This window comes from Tursiops truncatus, chromosome 16, assembly GCF_011762595.2.
Source record: "Tursiops truncatus isolate mTurTru1 chromosome 16, mTurTru1.mat.Y, whole genome shotgun sequence".
In the NCBI taxonomy this organism is placed as follows: Eukaryota; Metazoa; Chordata; class Mammalia; order Artiodactyla; family Delphinidae; genus Tursiops; species Tursiops truncatus.
This window is the reverse complement of record NC_047049.1, coordinates 63,052,473-63,067,331: the sequence shown is the minus strand read 5'-3', so window position 1 is coordinate 63,067,331 and position 14,859 is coordinate 63,052,473. Positions and strand designations below refer to the sequence as shown.

Below are 14,859 nucleotides of genomic sequence, written 5' to 3'. Positions count from 1 at the left end.
CTCGCTGCAACTAGAGAAAGCTCAGGTGCAGCAAGGAAGACCCAACGCAGCCAAAAATAAAAATTAATTAGTTAATTAATTTTTTTAAAAAAAAGAATATATATGGGGGCTTCCCTGGTGGCGCAGTGGTTGAGAGTCCACCTGCCGATGCAGGGGACACAGGTTCGTGCCCCGGTCCGGGAAGATCCCACATGCCGCAGAGCGGCTGGGCCCATGAGCCATGGCCGCTGAGCCTGCGCGTCCGGAGCCTGTGCTCCGCAACGGGAGAGGCCACAACAGTGAGAGGCCCACATACCGAAAAAAAAAAAGAATATATATGTATGTATATGTATAAATAACTGCATCACTTTGCTATACACCAGAAACTAACACAACGTTGTAAATCAACTATACTTCAAAAAACATATATATATATAATTCAGTGATACCCAAGGATCTGCTAAGAATACATTCCTGACACAACACTGTAAAGCAACTATACTCCAATAAAAATTAATTAAAGGGACTTCCCTGGTGGTCCAGTGGTTAAGACTCTGTGCTTCCACTGCGGGGGGCATGGGTTCGATCCCTGGTCAGGGAACTAAGTTTCCTCAAGCCGCGCTGTGCGGCCAAAAAAACCAAAACCAAAAAAAACAAAATTCTGATCTTCATAGTTCTTATATTTTTTAAAAAGTTTTTCCTTTCCTGGGCTTCCCTGGTGGAGCAGTGGTTGGGAGTCCTCCTGCCAATGCAGGGGGCACGGGTTCGTGCCCCGGTCTGGGAGGATCCCGCGTGCTGCGGAGCGGCTGGGCCCGTGGGCCATGGCCCTGTGCTCTGCGATGGAAGAGGCCGCAGCGGTGAGAGGCCCGCGTACCGCAAAAAAAAAAAAAAAGTTTCTCCTTTCCTATACAGTAATGAAGCTATCAGCTCTCCTAATGACTATGAAGGTACCTTTCTCCCACATCTTAGAAACCAGATAAGACTGTTAGATATTAATGAAAAATAACAGATGCTGAGGGCATAAGAGACATTCCATTACATAACATGCACAAGGTTTAATACAAGGACATGAATTCTGAGCAAGGCTGCTCAAAATCCTTGTTTTCTTTCATACTTATATTCACGTTGGGTTCTGGACTGATCAGGTTACCTGATACCTGAATACCTGTGGTGGTTTAAAATATGTCCACAAATCCTTTGACACCCCGTTCAAAAGATGGCACCTAATTCCCCTACCGTTAAGGGAGAGCTAGACTTAGTAATGAGTACTTAATAAAAAAAGCAGAAGTGACATCATAGCAATCAGAGACTAGGTTATAAAAGGCACTGTGGCTTCCTGCTCTCTTTCTTGGACCCTTCAATCTGAAGGAAGCAGATTGTGTCCCAGGACATATCAGCCAGCCCCCTAGAGAAGCCCATATGGCAAGAAACTGAGGCCTCCTGCCAACAGCCAGCTAGGAAATGAGTCCTCCCCACAACAGACGTGTGAGTGAGTCATCACGGAAGCAGATGCTCCTGCCCGGTCATGCCTTCAGATGCAGCTCACATTGGAGACCCTGAGCCTGAGCCACCCAGCTGAACTACTTCCAAATTCCTGACTGACAAAAACTATGAGATAACAGGTTAGATGTTTGTCATTTTAAGGCACTAAGTTTTGATGTGTTTTGTTTCAGGGCAATGATCCATACAATACACAACAGATCCTGGTTAGGGTGTGACAAAAAATTTTTTTAATTTGAAAACCAAAGTGGCAACTAAAGCAATAAGTAGAACTCTTAAGCAAAAACTTTATTATAGCTATTCATATTCTGAAAGCCATGCTGTGTGTGGTTGTAACCAAGTGACAACTTCTCTGTGCTTCCATTTCTTCCTTTATAACAGGTTGCTATCAGATTATATAAGATAGCTAAAAAGCACTTAACACAGTGCCTGACATAGGGCAGGGTTCTAAAATGTTTTTAAGACAGTAGATTGTATGTCATTAGTAAATAAGTGTAGAATTATGGAACACATTTTTCTCATTTACACAGTGAAATGTAGAATTATATCTGGGAAAAGTAGGTTTGTATCAACTAGTCTGGAAAGCAAAATCACCACTAATAAAAAAATTTCTGTGAAAAAAAGATGGACTGCAGTAGGAGTCAAGAAAGAAATAGAGAATATGCCAATCCCTCTGCAGGTAGCCACTCATAAAACGCCAATGACTAGCCATTTGTGGGTTTACATACATTATCTCCATTGTCACAAAAAGTCTGCCAAACAGGTATTATCACCCTTTCCAGAATCTTTCAGTAACTAGTTCAATCATAAAATTGGCAAAGCTAGAATTTGAAAGGAGGTTCATCTGACTCCCAGCCCCATACAATTTTCAGGATGTCACACTGTTTCTAGAAGTAAAACAAAAAGTTCACACTCTCTGAGTGCAGCTGTGGAGTCTATTATGCATATAGAGAATATTTAGGTATTTTTAGCCAAAGAATTCCTGTTCTGCAATTTCAGAAGCTCTTCGCAGAATTGCAGTGGGATACTACAGCCCTGAAATCTGCATTCTAGTATTATACTGATTTATATTTAATAGTCTAATAGCCAAAAACCTTATAGATGCTAGGAAAGAAGTTATATAGCAAAACTGTATCTATAGTTCCTCTCGTAACTACTTACATTTCCTTCAGATGCCTTATTTCTTGAACAGTTTGAAAAGCAAGTTCTTGTAGCTTTCCTGGGGCAAAACTATCACTTATTGCTTTTTGAAATACTTCATGGAGAATGGTACCAATCAGCATTTGGCGTGTGGCTGGATCAGAGCTCTACCAAAAAAACACAAAAATCATACAAATATCTTATTTCACAACGTATCAACAGATGTGATCGTACATTTATTACCTAACCTATTGAACCACCATAACCAAAGTACACTGGTGAGACAAATGCCAAAATATGAAACAATTTATTTTTCTGGTGAGTGAAATTATAGGTGACTTTCACTTTCTTCAATTTAGAATTACCTGAATTATTTTACAAGTTATTATTTTCAAATCAGTATATTTCCATTTTGAAAAAAATTAAAATAACTTATATGAAAAAGTTCAATGTGGTCTCAAATATTTAACATATTCATCTCTAATTTCACTTTATAATGAACCCACATACAAAAGTCAATAAACGCATAGATCATAAAGTCATGTGAGTAAAATACTCAAAACATGAAACAAACTTACAGCAGAGATTTTTTTTTTTGGCTGCCCCACACACCTGTGGGATCTTAGTTCCCCAACCAGGGACTGAACCCAGGCCCCAGCAGTTAAAGCACTGAGTCCTAACCACTGGACTGCCAGGGAACTCTCTACAGAGATTTTTTTTTTTCAAATTTATTTTTTTTAATTTATTTATCTATTTTTGGCTGTGTCGGGTCTTCGTTGCTGCGCGTGGGCTTTCCCTAGTTGAGGCGAGCGGGGGCTACTCTTCGTTGTGGTACATGCGCTCCTCATTGCGGAGGCTTCTCTTGTTGCAGAGCACGGGCTCCAGGTGCACAGGCTTCAGAAGCTGTGGCTCGCGGGCTCTAGAGCGCAGGCTCAGTAGTTGTGATGCACGGGCTTAGTTGCTCCGCAGCATGTGGGATCCGCTCGGACCAGGGCTCGAACCCGTGTCCCTTGCATTGGCAGGTGGATTCTTAACCCCTGTGCCACCAGGGAAGTCCCCAGCAGAGATTTTTGACAAACTCTCGCCACTCAAACAGAAACAGTAGTTTTCAATTAACTCTTTTATTAGCCTGGACCATCCCCTTGAAACTATCAAAAAAAAAAAGAAAAAGTCCACAAGACACCCATCAGGAATTTTAAAAATTAATTTACAGGGAACTCTCTGTACTATTTTTGTAAGTTCTATGTGAGTCTAAAATTATTTCAAAATAAGGTTTTTAAAATATTAATATTCAGGTCTGCTTTATAATACGTGGTTAAAAGAGAAGTTAATAGTATCCCTACAATTGAAGAAAAAAGCTGATTTTTTTAAAAAAACTATAAATAAGTGATAACTAAGATGATTAGAAAATCTACTTGGGTATTTTTCCTTCTTTTATTCTTCTTGCTTAGCTGCATTTTTTTTTTTTTTTTTTTTTGGCTGCATTGGGTCTTCATTGCTATGCACGGGATTTCTCTAGTTGCAGTGAGAGGGGGCTACTCTTCATTGTGGTGAGCAGGCTTCTCATTGCGGTGGCTTCTCTTGTTGTGGAGCACGGGCTCTAGACCACTGTCCCCTGCATTGGCAGGCAGATTCCTAATCACTGCGCCACCAGGGAAGCCCTTAGCTGTATTTTTTGGTTTTCTACAGACATAGAGACTAATTGTATAATTAAAAGAATACCCTGGGAGGAAGAGGAAACTTAACAAATAAAACTCACGTTCTTCAAAAATAAATGGCATTGGGAATTCCCTGGCGGTCCAGTGGTTAGGACTCCGTGCTCTCACTGCTGAGGGCCTGGGTTCAATCCCTTGTCAGAGAACTAAGATCCCATAAGCCGTGCAGTGCAACCAAAAAATAAAAAAGAAATGGCATTGAAACAAAGGGAGTGGGTGTAAGGCAGAATTTAGATTAAAAGAAACTATGAGACATATCAACCAAACATAATATTGTTTGGATATTGATGCTAACAAACGAACTGAATAAAAAAAAATTTGATAAAAGACATTAGAGGTAAAACTATTAGATTAATTTAAGGAATTACTGTTCATTTTATTGTGTATGATAAAGATACTGTGTTTATATATATTTTTAAATCCTCAGCTTTCATTTAGTTGCAAAATAATACAATGTCTGGGAACAGCAACATGGGTACATGGGAGTTTATTATAATCATCTCTTTGCATATGTTTGAAACTTTCCATAATAATGTTTTTAAAAGAGACTCTCACATTTACTTTTAGTTCACTGGGAATCACATGAAGCCAAGTTTGGAAATGCCCAGATATATTAAATTAAAATTTTTATCACTGAAATTTATATTATTATTAGAACTAATTATTTGACAAAATGTTGAATAAGATTCAAAGGATCTTAGGGCACCTGGCCTTGAATCCCAACACTGCCACTTACTAGCTACAGTAACTTTGGGCAAGTCACTTAACTTCCTGATTTTCCCAATCAGTAAAATGCAGCTGATTAATACCATCTACTTCACAGGATTGTTGGGAGGATTAAGTAAGAGTGTAAAAGTGGTCTGTGAACTCTTAAGACCCTGTGGAAACACTGGCTGTTAATATTGTTCACCTTAAATGTTTCACTCAGGACAGCTCTTCTCATGCATCGAATACTACTGGCTATGCTTGTGCCAGAAATCAGCATGTCTGGATACAGAATCAAATATCCAAAATCTTCATCTATTATCCAAGTATCGGATATGCAGTCTCCCTCTAAATGAATGATGTCCCCTGGCTCTACTGGTACAGAGCACCTGAAAATAAAGCAAAATTAAAGTATACATATTTTAGATTCCTACATTTAAACATATTAAGGAGGCTTCAAAAATAACTGGAGGAAAAAAATAAAATAACTGGAGGGACCTCTCTGGTGGACCAGTGGTTAAGACTCCGTGCTCCCAATGCAGGGGGCCCGGGTTCGATTCCTGGTCAGGGAACTAGATCCCGCATACCGCAACTAAGAGCCCGCACACAGCAACGAACATCCCACGTGCCGCAACTAAGACCCAGCGCAGCCAAATAAATAAATATTTTTTAAAAATAAACAAATAACTGGATATCTTATATAAAGAAATAAGTATTTCTAAATTTCTGGGTCTTGCATTATCTACTGCAAAAGCTATCAAATTATTAACAGTGTATAGCTTCAATTATGGATGAGGTTGTTCTAATAATAGTTCTCTCATTCTTAAGACTTATACCTACAGCTTCTATAAGCCTTGAGGCATGAAGCCGAACACAATGTACCAAGAACAAAATCATATTTATCGAGTTCAAACCATCCAACTTGCAGCCTAGACAGAGTTAGACCTCCACCTTCTCTGCATCTCCCCTTCACCCCTCACATACCACACACTGCTTGAGAAGCAACAGCTAGAGTCTAAGGATGTTCTCTGCGGTACACAGGCCTCTCACTGTTGTGGCCTCTCCTGTTGCAGAGCACAGGCTCCGGACACGCAGGCTCAGTGGCCATGGCTCACGGGCCCAGCCGCTCCGCGGCATGTGGGATCTTCCCGGACCGGGGCACGAACCTGTGTCCCCTGCATCGGCAGGCAGACTCTCAACCACTGTGCCACCAGGGAAGCCCTAAGGATGTTCTTATGCTGTGATTAGTTTTCCTCTTAGTGAGAACTAAATGAGGTTTAAGCTGCAGTCCCAGAAAGCACTGGGAAATAGGAAGTAGTGATTTAATAAATCCCCTTGTACTTGATTTTCAAATGACAATAAAAGTTTTGGAATAAGGGACTTGAGATGCTAGTGTAATAGGCACAATCCTTATGCAAAATTAATTCAGGTTCATATCTACTCTCTTTATTAACAATTAAATTATTGCAACAGCCACACAAGCCCATGTGATAGTTTGTAAGACAGCACCCTTAAGACTCTGCCAGAAGAACGCCCAAAGTCACACAAAAATTACCAGTCATTCCTAAGGATACACAGTTCTTTACATTCTAGCGACTGCGAAGCAGTGATGATTAGGTGCTTTTCATGGTTTCCTTCTTCATTCTGTACAATATTGACTGCTAACACCAGGTACCGGTTATCCATTCCTCGGCTCAGAACTGCTTTAGAAAAGGAAGCTTCCACCTTCTTCTTCTGAAATCTAAAGCGTACACATACAAAACTACTGTAACACAAGCATTAAATAAGAAGCCATCCAATCTCTTTTATCTACAAACCAACCTTCTAGTTTTCTAGGTTTGTTTCTTCCAGTAAGCTTATCACAAGACCATTGGCTAAAAGAGGTAAAGAGAGAGAGCAAGGGCATAGCAGAATTCCTATTATAAAAACTTCCCAGAAGCAATGCCATTTAAAACATACTTATGACATGGATTTTTCCAAATATAAGCTCTATGAGGAGCTCTTTGGGACATCTATGATTATGAGGACGAATGGTAAATTGAAAAATATTAGACACAAATTCCTACCACTGGTGCAAACCTTCCCAAAGTACAAGTGAAAGGAAATGTCTAGGACACTATCTTTTTGTAAATAAAAGATGTTTGTTATGGAAAAATATAGTGTGGGTGGTTTGCTGGAAGTCCTACTGTGAGCTTCATTATTATATTAATCTTTCAATTAGGAGAGTACTTAGAAATCACCTAGTCCAACCTACTATTTAATGCAGGAAATCATTCTATAAAACCTCATTGGGGATCAACTAGCCTATGCTTTGTAGAGAAAGCAAGATTAATACCTGTCATCTTAACCATTCCTTCATAGAGTAACTCAGAAATGTCTTATTTATAATGGGCAAGTCGATTTCACAATTCTTTTATCCACTGATCCTAGCCGCCTGAAAACTGCAAAATACTCTAATCTCTCCTCTAGAAAACATTAATTCCCTCTTAAATCTTTCCAGTTTGACTGCAGTCTTTATCAGTGACAGTCCAAAGTCATTATCTCTCCAGTTATTACCCTAAAACTTTACCCTAAAACTGTCTTTGTCACCCAACCTTTGTAACCCACCTAGGTTATATTCCTCATTCACCTACCCACGTAGCCTCAGGCCATGAATTTCCCAAGGTCAGCTGGGACGCTTTAAGGATCTCCCAAAAGGTACTGCTGATCACAACTCAAAGCGCAAAGCTCCGTCGACAATAATTAGCCTCAATATCATTACTACTGACAATTCTACACTATGCTTGCGGGTCAATTTCCCCGACCATTTAAGCCGCTCTGAGGGTACAGATTTCTCCCTGGGATAACTTTCTCCAATTAAACATGAAGAAAAGCGTCTAGCAGTTGCAATTTCGCTTCATGAAGACATTTAAGTTGGCTAGGACTCCCCAAATTCAGGAAAGTGGTGATATCAAGATTAAGAATGAACTGCTGGGTGAGGGAGAATATTCAAGCCCTGGCCCGGGCTTGGCCCCAAAGAGAACCCTGGGAAACAGACCCCAGTTCCGGAGGCTCGTCGGGCGCCCCGGGACTTGAGCCTGGTTACTCTGTCCCAGCCCCGGTCCGCGGAGGCGCGGGTACGGCCTTTCCCGCTCCCTGCTTTTCAAATCTCCCGCTTTGTTCCCAGAACCTCCCCCCGCTCCGCTCACAGCTCCGCCGGCTGCGCAGCGTTATCTCCGAAACTCTTCTCCATTAGCAGCTCCAGTTCGTCCACCTGTTCCATCCCGACCGCAGAGACCTCAAACTGCCGCCAGGTGAATTCAGGGGAACCCGGAGCAACACACGGGGGGAAAAGGACCGCGAGACCGCGTGGAGCCGCGCGCATGCGCCGACCAGCCGAGGTCCCAAGTGACCTGCGCGGGCAATTCCTACGGCGCCCTGCGCGTGAGGCGCTTTTGCTCCTTTGCCTTAGAGTTTGGAAAACAGGGAGTCTTCGTAATCTGGCCCAGACTAAATGCTCCGGCTCCTCTGTCTCTCTCTGTCTCTCCCCCTCCCCCTTCCCCTCCCTCCCTCTCTCTCGACACGCCGACCCATGTCCGACACACGCACTTAGTATGAACAAAACTGCAGTTGCCCAAACCAAGGCGTCCCTTGTTAGCTTACGGAATTTTTCACTCTTTGGCAAACAACCTCTCCTCCTTTTTTTCTGGCTCAACTGAGAAAATGGAAGCTGTCAGGAAAGAACTTCCTCATCATGCCATGACTAAATCTACAAAACCACTAATATCTCCTCCCCATTTTATAACCTCTTTCCACTTCTTTTCAGCAGTGGACAGAGCGTTCCTCCTATCAATGGGCAATCCCTCTACTTCTACTTGGGATCCCAAGGCCTCTTACATTCTCAAGGGCATTACTTCTTCTGTTATTCCCTCATTCTCTACTATCCTCAATCTGGCCCTCATTATTGGATCACTCCCTGGTTTGTAATGCTTCCCAGTATCTCTCATCTTGAAATGATGTTACCTTGATGGAACCTTTTCTCTCTTGGCCACCCTCCTGAGGAAAACTTCTTTAAAGAATTTTTTTCAAGGCTATATCCAATTTCAACTCCTATTCGCTGCCGCAACTAAACATGCAGCAACGAAGATCCCGCATGTGGCAACTAAGACCCGGAGCAGGCAAAATAAATAAATAAATAAATATTTTTTAAAATACAGAAATGTGTAAAATCACTTCCTAAGGGTTTCACCCAACTTAAAATAATCTTTATCAAAAGTTATCTTTCACATTCATGTTTATTCATATAAAATTATGAAGAAGTTATGATCAACTTCCTGGAAAAACAAGAATGGAAAATCCTTGCCTGTAGTAGTTACAGATTTTGTACCTGTGATGCCATAATCAACTGGTTTTCTTCCAACATCGCAGGCCCTCCTCAATCTCCTTTACTGTCTCTTCATTTTTCTGCCCAATCTCTAAATGTTGAAAGTCCTCAGAATTCAGTTCTGAAAATTTTATTTGTCTACTAGCTCCCTAGGTTATTTCAACCATCTTCATGGCTTTATTTATTTTTATAAACTTATTTATTTTTGGCTGTGTTGGGTCTTCGTTGCTGTGCGCGGGCTTTCTCTAGTTGCGGTGAGCGGGGGCTACTCTTTGTTGCGGTGCACGGGCTTCTCATTGCGGTGGCTTCTCCTGTTGCGGAGCACGGGCTCTAGGCGTGTGAGCTCAGTAGTTGTGGCTCACGGACTCTAGAGCGCAGGCTCAGTAGTTGTGGCGCACGGGCTTAGTTGCTCCGCAGCATGTGGGATCTTCCCGGACCAGGGCTCGAACCCGTGTCCCCTGCACTGGCAGGCGAATTCTCCACCACTGCGCCACCAGGGAAGCCCCATTGTCATCGCTTTAAATACCATCTCTATCCTGCCAATTCTCAAATTCATATTTACAGGCAAAGCTTTTCCTCCAAATTCAAGAGTCCAACTGCCTGCTTGACATCTCCACTTGGAGGGAAGGGGGAAACTTCTTTAACATGGCCAAAATGGAAAAATAAAAATTTTTTTTTTGGCCGCGAGGCTTGCAGGGATCTTAGTTCCCCAAACCCAGGCCTCCTGCAGTGGAAGTGCAGAGGCCTAAACACTGGACTTCCAGGGAATTCCCTAAAATAGAACTTTATATTTCCCCAACAAACCTATTATTCTTCTCAGTAATAGCACTAACCACCTAGCAGATAAGGCCAGAAACCCAGAAATCATCCTTGATTCCTTTCTGTTACTACCCACATCCAATCCATAGGCAGACCCATAGATTCTGCCTCTAAAATGATCTAAATCTCTTCATTCCTTTCCATTTCCACTGTCACTACCTAATCATTATCTCTCACATGTGCGTCCATTCTTCTCTCCCTGCAATTTATTCTTTTCCCTTTCCTAATATTTTATCATAAAAACTTTCAAATGTACAGAAAAGTTAAAAGAATTATATCATGGGGCTTCCCTGGTGGCGCAGTGGTTGAGAGTCCACCTGCCGATGCAGGGGACGCGGGTTCATGCCCCGGTCCGGGAAGATCCCACATGCCGCGGAGCGGCTGGGCCCGTGAGCCGCGGCCGCTGAGCTTGCGCGTCCGGAGCCTGTGCTCCGCAACGGGAGAGGCCACAATAGTGAGAGGGCTGCGTACCGCAAAAAAAAAAAAAAGAATTATATCATGAACACCATATACCTATCACCTAAATTTTACAATTAACATTTGCTATCTTTAGCAAATGTTATCATTCATTATCACAATGTATATCTATCTATCCATCCATGAATTCAAGTGTTTCTTTTTAAATGCATTTCAAAATAGCAGACATCAGTGCATTTCACCCCTGAACACTTTAGCATGCACATCATTAGCTAGAGTTCAATATTTTGTCTGTGGTACTTTAAATGTTTTATGTAAATTTCATATGTGAATTGTAGAATTTACAATAAAATGAAATGCACAAATCTTGTGTGTACCATTTGATGAATTTTGACAAATGTGTTTGACACCAATGCTTATTAAGATACAGAATGTTATCATCACCCCCAGAAAGTTCTCTCATACCTCTTCCCAGGCAATTCCCACATCCATCCCTACTGGAAACCCAACCACTAAACTGATTTTTTTTCACCAGAGATCTGATTTGTCTATTCTACAAGTTCATATAATGAAAATCACATGGTATGTACTATTTTGTATCTGGCTTCTTTTACTCAGTATAATGTTTTTGAGATTCATCCATTTTGTTACATAAACCAGCAGTTTGTTCCTTTTTATTGCTGAATAGTAGTCTACTTCGTCAGTCTCCAGTTGACAAACACCTAGATTATTTACGGTATTTTGCTATCTTGAATAAAGTGGCTACAAATATTCTTGTATACATTTTTTCATGGATGTGTCCTTCTGTTTCTCTTGAGTAAATACCTTGGTGTGATATTTCTGGGCCATGGGTAGGTTTATATTTAGGTTTAACATAAGAAACTGACAGACCTTTATGCAAGTGGTTGTAACATTTTACACTATAGCTGACGATGTTTCAGAATTCCAGTTTCTGCATATACTTGACAATATTTGATGCTATCAGTCTTTTCAGTCTTAATTTGCACATCCCCATCACTAATGAAATTTTATCATGTGCTCAGTCATTTGTATATCCTCCTTTGTAAATGTCTGTTCAGATCCTTTGCCCAGGGACTTCCCTGGTGGTCCAGTGGTGAAGAATCCGCCTTGCAATGCAGGGGATGCGGGTTTGATTCCCGGTTAGGGAACTAAGATCCCACATGCCGCAGGGCAACTAAGCCCACGCGCTGCAACTACTGAGCTCGCGCACCTCAACTAGAGCCCACGCGCCACAAACTACAGAGCCCACGCGCCCTGGAGCCCGCGCCACAACTAGAGTGAGAAAACCCACACACCACAACTAAAGAGAAGCCAGAGCACCACAACGAAGAGTCCACGTGCCACAAGGAAAGATCCCGCGTACCTCCACGAAGATCCTGCGTGCCGCAACTAAGACCCGACACAGCCAAAAATAAATAAAATAAATAAATAATAAATAGGGCTTCCCTGGTGGCGCAGTGGTTGAGGATCCACCTGCCAATGCAGGGGACACGGATTCGAGCCCTGGTCCGGGAAGATCCCACATGCCGCAGAGCAACTAAGCCCGTGCACCACAACTACTGAGCCTGCGCTCTACAGCCCGTGAGCCACAACTGCTGAAGCCCACGCGCCTGGAGCCCATGCTCCGCAAGAGGAGAAGCCACCACAATGAGAAGCCCGCGTACCGCAATGAACAGTAGCCCCTGCTCGCAGCAACTACAGAAAGCCCGAGCACAGCAACAAAAACCTAACGCAGCCAAAAATAAATAAATAAAATAAATTTTAAAATAATAATAATAAATAAATCTTTTTAAAAAATCCTTTGCCCATTTTTTTCTTAACTGCATTGTCCTTTTATTACTGAGTTACAAAAAAAATTTTTTTTCTTTTTTGGCTGTGCCAAACAGCGTGGGATCTTAGGTCCCCGACCAGGGATTGAACTCAGGACCTAAGCAGTGAGGGCTCGAAGTCCTAACCACTGGACCACAGGGAATTCCCCGGAAATCCTTTATATAATTCTTAATAAAAGACTTGTCAGATAGGTTCTGTGAGTATTTTCTCCCCATCTGTCGCTTGCCTATTCATTTTCTTAACAAGATTGTAACCCAGCAGGACCCTATGGGCCTTCCCCAAATCCTCTGCTTTAGCTCCTCTCTGAAGTCCCTAGATAATAGTATCTGATACACATTTCCTGAGTAGTTCTATAGACGTGAAAACCCCCCACCAAATGGAAGATGTTTGGTTTTTTTTTTTTGGCCACACCATGCAGCTTGTGGGATCTCAGTTCCCCGACCAGGGATTGAACCTGGGCCACAGTAGGGAAAGCCGGGCATCCTAACCACTAGACCACCAGGGAACTCCCTGGAAGGTGCTAACTACTTGATGATCATGAACACATAGCCCCCAGGCCTGAGGGAGCCTGATTGATGATGTTAACCCCTGTGACACACCCTGTTACCTCACAAGCTGATCACATACCTTGCGACCCCACCCCCTCACCTGGCAAGGCAGGGAGAAGCAAGAGGGAAGAGATATGGGAACATATGTATATGTATAACTGATTCACTTTGTTATAAAGCAGAAACTAACACACAATTGTAAAGCAATTATACTTCAGTAAAGATGTAAAAAAAAAACCTTTGCTGAAACCCTTCGGGGAGTTTGGGGATTTTAGAGCATGAGCCCTCCATCCTTCTTGTACTGGCGCCTTATAGTAAATGCTGCACTTTCCTTCACCACAACCCAGTGTCAGTAGCTTTACTGCAGTGGTGAGCAGACCCAAGTTTGGTTCGGTAACAAGATCTTTAGATATGAGTAAATTGTAATATTTATGAAGTCTAATTTATCCATTTTTCTTCTGTGCTTTTCGCTTTCTGTGACCTGTGGAATCCTTGCCAACCCCTAGGAAGTAGAGATATTCTTTGTTTTCTTCTTGAAGTTTATTGTTTTATTTTTCATTTAGGTTTATGATCCATCTAAAATTAATTTTTGTGTGTGGTATGAGGTAGAGAATGAGTCGTGTTCCCAACCATGTGCATATCCAGTTTTTCCAGTAGCACCTGTACAAAAGACTACCCTTCCCCCATGGTATTGCTTTGGCACCTTGTTAAAAAAAATCAAATGACTATGTAAGTATAGGTCCATTTCGGCTCTCTATTCTGTTTTTTTGTTGTTGTTTTTTTTTTTTTTTTTTTTTTTTTTGCGGTCGCGGGCCTCTCACTGTTGTGGCCTCTCCCGTTGCGGAGCACAGGCTCCGGACGCGCAGGCTCAGCGGCCATGGCTCACGGGCCTAGCTGCTCCGCGGCATGTGGGATCTTCCCGGACCGGGGCACGAACCCGTGTCCCCAGCATCGGCAGGTGGACTCTCAACCACTGAGCCACCAGGGAAGCCCCTATTCTGTTCTTTTGATGTTTGTGACTCCTTATGCCAGTATCACATTGTCATGATTACTACAGCTTTACAGTAAGTCATACAGACAGGTGCTGTATGTCTTTGTTCTTTTTAAAGATTGCTTTGGGTATTCTAGGTCCTTCACATTTCTATATAAATTTTAGAATCAGGTTGTGAATTTCTACAAAGAGCCTGTTGAAATTATGATTGAGATTACATTAGATCTAAAAATCAATTTGAGAAGTATTGATTTCTTTAAAATATAGAGACTTCTAATACATTAACCTGGTTTATCTCTCCATTTATATAGATTTTCTTTAATGTCTCTCGGCAACATTTTGTAATTGTCAGTGTAAAGCTATTGCATATATTTTGTTAAATTTAAGTATATATATTTTTATAAGTTTTTTTAAAATTTATTTATTTACTTTTTTTTTGGCTGTGTTGGGTCTTCGTTGCGGTGCGCGGGCTTCTCATCGTGGTGGCTTCTCTTGTTGCGGAGCACAGGCTCTAGGCACGCGGGCTTCAGTAGTTGTGGCTCACAGGCTCTAGAGCACAGGCTCAGTAGTTGTGGCAGACAGGCTTAGTTGCTCCGCGGCATGTGGGATCTTCCCAGACTAGGGCTCGAACCTGTGTCCCCTGCATTGGCAGGCGGATTCTTAACCACTGCAGCACCAGGGAAGCCCTAAGTGTATTTTTTTATGCTATTTTAAATGAAATTGTTTTTTAATTGCTTCCTGCTAGTATATAAAAATACAATCCTTAAAGTTTACCTTAGGACTTTCCTGGTGGTCCAGTGGTTAAGATTCCACACTTCCAATGCAGGGGGC

At 42.0% G+C, this 14,859-nt stretch overlaps 1 protein-coding gene across 1 annotated transcript in view; it reads right to left on the bottom strand.

Moving 5' to 3' along the window:
• Positions 1-8,431, bottom strand: part of DNA2 (DNA replication helicase/nuclease 2) — a 48,566-nt gene extending 40,135 nt beyond the window's left edge. The window contains exons 1-4 of the mRNA XM_004324452.4: positions 8,228-8,431; positions 6,595-6,780; positions 5,245-5,428; positions 2,641-2,786 (exon numbers count right to left, since the gene is read on the bottom strand). Coding sequence (XP_004324500.2) covers positions 2,641-2,786; positions 5,245-5,428; positions 6,595-6,780; positions 8,228-8,403 — 692 coding nt within the window. The 5' untranslated portion in view covers positions 8,404-8,431. The remainder of the gene's footprint in view (positions 1-2,640; positions 2,787-5,244; positions 5,429-6,594; positions 6,781-8,227) is intronic.
• Positions 8,432-14,859: the final 6,428 nt, after the last annotated feature.